The sequence below is a fragment of the Denticeps clupeoides genome, chromosome 20, assembly GCF_900700375.1.
Source record: "Denticeps clupeoides chromosome 20, fDenClu1.1, whole genome shotgun sequence".
NCBI classification, from domain to species: domain Eukaryota; kingdom Metazoa; phylum Chordata; class Actinopteri; order Clupeiformes; family Denticipitidae; genus Denticeps; species Denticeps clupeoides.
Window position 1 is genome coordinate 6,893,605 of NC_041726.1, and position 7,263 is coordinate 6,900,867.

Here is a 7,263-nt window from a genome sequence, read left to right on the forward strand (position 1 = left end):
AACGAATAGGAAATGAAAGGGGTGCTGGAGGTCCTGGATCGGGATGCCTGGTGATGAAAGGCCAAACGGTCACATAGTCATGAGGGGCCATGTGCTGTGGCCTTTATGGCATATTTTATGGGCATAAGTAGCCATTTAATGAGTAAACGTTGCTCATTGCCAGGCGGGGAACGGCCGTTGTTACTGAGGGGGAGGAGTCAGCCGGCTCGTGACAGGAAGTCTGTGCATCTGTTAATTACACGATCAAAAGGTTCCCAGGCAGGGTTGGTGCCATTACAGGAAGGGCAATTTTCCACCCCTCAGAACCATACGAACGCAGCGAGAGCTTGAACCTGCGATGCTGGCCAGATGGAGCTATTTTGATGGAAACATGGGGTACGGGGCAAATGTCCAGACTTGCTTTTGATTTGATTGGCACTAATTACAGCAGCGCTGGGTAGCTCTGGTTCCTTCGTGAGTTGGAACACTGTCACGTTTAATTTTTTAACCCACGGCCTCTCCCTGGTAAAACCGGCGATCTTGATGCAACGCGGAATGCAAACACGATGCACCGTTTTACATCATCCTCTCCCTCTCGTTTTCCGAGAGGTTTCGCTTCGTCCTTTTTCCTTGCTGCACCCAGCCCACCAGAAGAGAAATCTGCTCGTCGCCTAACCTCCACCCACGCTGTTACTGCAGGCCCGGGTCTACCCGATGATGTGGGTGGAGGGAACCCAGGTTCCACTCTGCGCCCTGCAACAGACTGAAGGCTGGCGTGGGACTTGTTTCACTTGCCAACGTCCAATCAAATTCATGGTGTAAGCTTCCACCGGAGCCTCTTTAAATTAATGATGGTCAAGAAAAACGGGGTCTGCGCCACCATGCAATCACACAATCGCGCGTCATACGCCTTGCACGCACACACACACGTCAACATTTAGAGCCAAACCGACGTCCGAATCCTATAACTCACAGCGCCTCTAATGCTAATCAGAGAGCTTCAGCGTTTATTTTGATCATATGTTCTTTTTTCCCCCTCTTTGAGGAAAAATGATAAAATCCCTTCTTCGCTGCGACTCGTGCGCTTTCTGGCGAGCGGCCCTACTGAGCATGCTCCCCAGCCCTTCTGTGTTTGGACGGGTTCGGTGATGCAAACGGTGTGTTGCTGGGCACGGCTTTGATAACAGTGGCACTTCACTCCTCCGGCTTTATGGGGGCCAAAGGGCATCACATGACCAAGGGGACGGCTTATGTTCGCACGGGTTCGCCACGTCCGCGCGCATTAGTGCCGGGTGTTTGAGCGCTTATGCCAAAAAAAGAAAAAAAAAAAAAGAAAAAGGTGGAGGCATCACGAATCACGTACGAGATATGACCACGCCGTGGTGACGCCTTCAGTTCCGCCAGTGCAGCACGCAAAGAGACGGTTCTCCTGTGAAGAGTTGCTGCTTTATTAAGCCAACACATTCTGATGCACATAAATATGAGTAAACTCCTACACACAGTGTGCGGAAGGTATTTCATACAAAAAAAATAAAATTAAATGAAATCCCATCCCAATATCATTTCTTTCATATAAATACTCTTTTTTTCATGTGACTAATAAAACAGCATCTTTATCCCAGAAAGTCATAGATTTCCATAATAAATCACATTATCTGTAGGTGATATTAAAATAATATTCTCAGTATACTTCGAGATGTCTGTAGCAGCAGTCACATACGATTGTCTCGGTCCTATGCTGGTACGCCTCCAAAAATGTGAGGGGGGGGAGAGGTCAACATTTCTGTACTGTTGATAATAATATGAACATAAATCTAAAATATTTCACATTATGCATAAAGCACACAGCACATATGAAGATTTACCTTTTGAATGAATTCACAGAAAAACAAATGACCTTATTCCATCGTGAGGTTTTTTTCTGAGACGCCCTGGTAGGTGTGATACTACGATATTTCTTAAGCCACGTCAACATGGTGAAACGCTTGACTGTAGTCCATCACATTTCATACATTTTTTTTCCATAAATCCCACACAAAAAAACTAATATGAGTCCACATGTTAGAAAAATGGAGTGAAGGGCTCTAAAGTGCATCTGAATGTCTTCGCTGTACAGGGAAGAACGGCTGGGAACGGAACCAGACGCGGAAGGATGCCCGCAGGCCGACGGGGGAAGCGGAGCTGACGAGAAGCCGCCAGTCAGTGGGAACATGTTCAACGGGAAGTGCGGGTTTCTGGGATTCTCCGTGATGCGAGCACAGAACGGTCGTGCATTCCCCAACGAGTGACGCATGAAGCTTTTTCTGCTTCTCGTTACCACCACACCTCAGTTGTGCAACGTAGGGACCAAAATATTTGTGGGGACAGTGAAACGATGTGCTAACGACCTATCGGGAATGCCGGAGATCCTGATTGTTCACACGTGATGCCTGCAGTCGTAAATTTTCCACAAGGGCTTTGGTAATCCTTCCATGTCACGCAGAATGTCAAGAGGACTTGAGGTTCTATCTTAAGAGGCTTAAGGTCCAGTGTCTTCATGTTGGCTGTTTTTTGTAACGCAAAACTCAACAGAGTTCAATGAAATGACCACACCATCGGGGTCAAAGGTGATTAAGGGTCCTCAGTACTGTACAGGTTCCAGCTCCAGGTGACTGATAGAACTCAGCCATAAAAAAACAACTGGGAAGCTAAGCCAGCGTGGATCCGTCAGGACAGGTTGAGGTCAGACTCCGAGAGCCCAGCCGGGTGGCGGTCTGAGTGGGTTCCTCTGGTGACCCTCCCCGCCCCAGAGTCATCTCTTCTTCCTCTGCTGCCTCATCGTCTTCCTCCGCTTGACGATCATGGCGTAGAGCCGCTCCAGGCCCTCCTGCAGGCCCTCGCCGATGATGGCGCAGGCCGGCTGCAGATGCCAAGGCGTGTGGGCGCCCAGCTCGTTCAACGCCAGCATGCGCTCCACCTCGTGCAGCGCCAGGGCGTGGCGGAGGTCCTGTTTGTTGGCGACCACCAGCACCGGCACGCCCTGGTTCTCGTGAAGCCGCGTGATCTTGTGCAGCTCCGTCTTGGCCTCCTCCATGCGCTCCACGTCCACCGAGTCCACGACGAACACCAGGCCGTCAGCGCAGCGCGTGTAGGACCGCCACAGCGGCCTCAGCTTCTCCTGCCCGCCCACATCCCAAAAGTGGAAGGCCGCAGTCCTTCGGCCGCCGCCCTTGCCGTTACCCAGGGGCACTTTGATCTTCTCGGTGTTAAAGCCCTTGGTGGGGACGGTGTTCACAAACTCGTTGAAGCGGAGTCTGTACAACACGGTGGTCTTCCCAGCGCAGTCCAGGCCCAGAATCACAATGTGCAGGGCCTGGAAGGAGGTCAGGCCGGGGAAAATGGGCTCCGACAGCCCGTTGCCCATCTCGCTCCGGCACGTTCCGCGAATATTCACGAGGCTTCTGGAACCCTTGCCCGGGAGGCTGCAGCATTAACCTGAAACCACACGGGAGCTGATGCAACCAGGGCGGACAGGAATAAACATTGATATTAACATCATTATTAATAATAATAACAACAACAACATCCTGCCTATTGCCTTCCCGCTATTCCGTTATATCTGATAAATAGGGCAGCAGGGGACACCGGTGGGGTTTCTCACGTTAACACCCACCAACCCCACCCCTTCATCTGCGGCGAAACACCGAAGACCCCGAATGACAGCAGGAGCCCCGCAGCGCCTGTTCGCGGTTTATTATACACACCATGCGTGCGCATATTAATATTTGGCGTTGCGTTGCTACCGTTGCATCCTAAAGACCGGCCATATGCAATAGCGGACCCCCCCACCCCCGAACACCTATTGAAATAAATGCACTAATGAACGGTGCGCACTGGGCATTTAAAAAAAATAAACCATAAATACACACAAACGTCCAGGAAAGAAACGTTTTGGAACGGTGTCGTAAAAAAGGCAGATAGCTTAAAATACCAACCTTTAAACGGCAGCGCTTTCCGCGGAACCTTGTGGATGCCAACAGCGAGGATCTAATTCTTTTTTTTTTTTTTTAGATGTATGTATATATGCGTATTCGCCAGCGTGGTCCTCGCACAGCGCCAATCCGACTGACGAGCCCGTCCGCCGCTACACTGTTTATGAGGGGAGCCGACCAGGCCGTTCCAGCAGCCGCGGGGCCCGCCTATTGACAGCGAGCGTGCTGATTGGCTGGGCTCGGGGCCCGCTCGCCATCGATTGGCTGCAGCCGTAGTCCGTCACTTTGGCGCGTAAACACGCCCACCACCTGTTCCTCTCTCTCTCTTTCCCAGCCAGCGTCAAAAAAGGAAAAAGTTTGAAGAGCTGCACTTTTATTAATTTCTTGCGTTTCTAGAGCGGCTAAAAGCCAATCAACAGACGTTTATTAACAAAACAAAAGAGAGCCCTAACTGTCCATGATGGGCCCGGGGCATCAGCGGATTTCGGCTGATTGTTTATTCCCTTTGTAGGCGGACCCCCCGCGGATGAAGTGTAGTGGTGATAATGGCCGCGGCGGAGGTGCTCAAGACCGGGCCGGACGTTCCTTTATTTCAGCAAGCTGATCATCTGCACACCACATTTTTTATCTTGTGTGTAAACGGAACTCAGACATTTGCTTGCTGAGATTTGTGTGTAATAAAGTAGAAAACTGCGAGTCGTGGTTTTTGCCTGTAGCGCCACCTCGTGTTTAAAAGTCGAACAGAAATCCTCCCGCTCTAACTTGGATCGAAACGTTTCGTTTGACTCAGGTTGTCGAGCTGTAAACGGGCCTAAAAAGTTACGCCTCGACCCGGCCCGTTTTAAAATATTATATATATTTATTATATTATATTGTGTGAACATTCAGAGTACACACAGAGATACATGCACACATGCTAATTTAACCCAGAAATGGAACCCTGTTGCATATAAGAGATGCTAGTGCAGTAAGAATCTGTAAACTCTTGTTTCTGGCTCTTTGACGAAATCGCAGCGGCTCCACGGACGCCCAGCCACAATTATCTAAATTTTAAAAAACCCTGTTTTCTCTGGCCTTCTGTTAAAGTCCCAGACACGGTGTCAATTATTAAGTCCACTTTATTACACAGCCACCCTGACAAGCACAGACAGTGTTCAATTCACCTTAGTCGGACACAAATGCACCACTACAGCCACATATTTCTGTACCAGTCGTACAATGCCACCGTCTGCCGCGGCTCCTGTTTGTCCCCTGAATCGAGCGCACAGACCACCTGCAGACTCCGGTGAAGAGACCATCGGATGAATCCTTGTCCCTAGCAAACTGCTGACGAGAGGACTCAGCATGAAACGAACCAGAGGGTCACCACGGCCACCAACACCGTAACAACTAGAGCCTCAGGGATCTTCAAATGGACCAGTAGCATCATAATGGACACGTAATGTACACCATGACACTGGACTAAAACCAACTCTGCACTGTCCAGTACATCTAAACAAGGACCTATGCTCTATACAACACTTTGGGCTTTTCCACCACTACAACTGTAGGACTTTTTCTCTTCTTGGACAAAACATCACCAACCCTGCACTGACACCATTTGCAGGCTCACTCTACCCTGGAAGGGGGTCCCTCTCTGTATCACTCCTTCCCAAGGTTTCTTCCTTTCTTTTTTTCTCTCTCCTAGAGTTTTTCTGTGTGGAGTTTTTTCTTTGTGCGCATATGGGTCAACTGTAGGGTCTGTCAAAGACAATTTGGACAAACTGTATGTGATTATCTGCTATATAACATCAGCAATCTTTCCCGCTCATGTAGATTCCTTCTCTACAATATCAGACGAATCCGCCCTTACCTGTCAACCCAGGCCACCCAACTACTGGTTCAGTCCTTAGTAATCTCACGACTGGACTACTGCAACTCCCTTCTAGCTGGTCTACCACTATGTACCATCCGACCTCTTCAACTCATACAAAATGCAGCAGCACGACTGATCTTCAACCTTCCCAAATTCTCCCATACCACCCCTCTGCTACGTTCCCTTCACTGGCTCCCAGTAGCTGCACGCATCAGGTTCAAAATACTGATGCTGGCCTACAAAGCCAAACATGGAGCAGCACCATCCTACCTCACAGCCCTTATTACACCTCACACTGCACCTCGTATACTCCGAGCCTCCAGTACTGCTCGCCTGGTCCCTCCATCTCTGAAGGTAAAAGGAAAACATTCATCTAGACTCTTCTCCGTCTTGGCCCCTCGGTGGTGGAATGAACTTCCTCTCGAGGTCAGAACAGCTCAGTCACTGAGCACCTTCACACGGCAGCTCAAGACCTTCCTCTTTAAAGAATATTTAGATTAAATTGTAATTTTCTTGTCAAACTTTGTGTACAGAATCTACAACAGAGTGAATTAAATAGATGTTTTCATAGTTGGGGTCCTAGTGAACCGGAATTGATCTCTTCATCGATGGTAACTTGAAAGCACGTTGTAAGTCGCTCTGGATAAGGGCGTCTGCCAAATGCCGTAAATGTAAATGTAAATGTAAATATAATTTATCCCAGGCCAGGAACCATCCGGTGAAGGTGAGAGGCTCCCAGCCCTGCTCCACTATCACTATTACCGTGTCCAGGTCTTGGCCAGATGGGTTCGATTCTATGTAAAACTGCAATGTTGTGAGAGAAAAAAACAACACAACACACACACACACACACACACACACACACACAAAGTCTCGTTCATGTGACCAGAAGATACATTTTAAATGGCTGGTGATAATCTTGACAATGAACTTTAATCTGCTTCACCCGTTAAGTGAACAAATACCCGAAGCAACACGTTACACTCCACCTTGTTCGCATCTTTCCCAAGCCAGATGGAATCCTGAATCCTGATTCAGACAGGGGCCACGTCCGCCATCGTCTGGGGGGTGGAGTGGGCCGAGGGACAGTTGTCACCTTCCAAAAACCCATTTCCGCCAGTCTAAATACCAGTCTGCCAGGGTCCTGTTCTCTCTGTATGGATCCTTTTGTCTACAAAATGTTTGTGTGTTCAGCTGTGTGCGTGTATTCCAGCCTTTGAGCTTGAATATACATTTTTTTTTTTTTACTTTGCCTGTTTTTAAATATATATTTTCTGAATTATATCTATACCCCAAGATTATACTGTACCTGCATTGCATTATCGTCCTGTGTCCATTCCCTGGGCACCTCCTTAATCTTATTTTTCTCTTTTACTGTCATTATAACCGTGTGGACAGTCCTGATATTTCTAATAGCGCTATATTTTCAAATAGGACAGTGTGATATGACAGGATAAA

At 48.5% G+C, this 7,263-nt stretch overlaps 1 protein-coding gene across 2 annotated transcripts; it reads right to left on the reverse strand.

The window, feature by feature from the left end:
- Positions 1 to 1,403: 1,403 nt before the first annotated feature.
- Positions 1,404 to 4,087, reverse strand: LOC114770033 (ADP-ribosylation factor-like protein 4A). 2 transcript variants are annotated; one of them, XM_028963631.1, is made up of 2 exons: positions 3,954 to 4,087; positions 1,404 to 3,453 (listed from the first exon to the last, which is right to left on the reverse strand). In XM_028963631.1, the coding sequence occupies exon 2, from the start codon at positions 3,380 to 3,382 to the stop codon at positions 2,771 to 2,773; it is 612 nt and encodes a 203-aa protein (XP_028819464.1). In that variant the 5' UTR covers positions 3,383 to 3,453; positions 3,954 to 4,087; the 3' UTR covers positions 1,404 to 2,770. The 2 variants fall into 2 exon arrangements, with proteins under 2 accessions (XP_028819464.1, XP_028819463.1); XM_028963630.1 differs by having other exon boundaries at positions 1,404 to 3,470; positions 3,954 to 4,083.
- Positions 4,088 to 7,263: the final 3,176 nt, after the last annotated feature.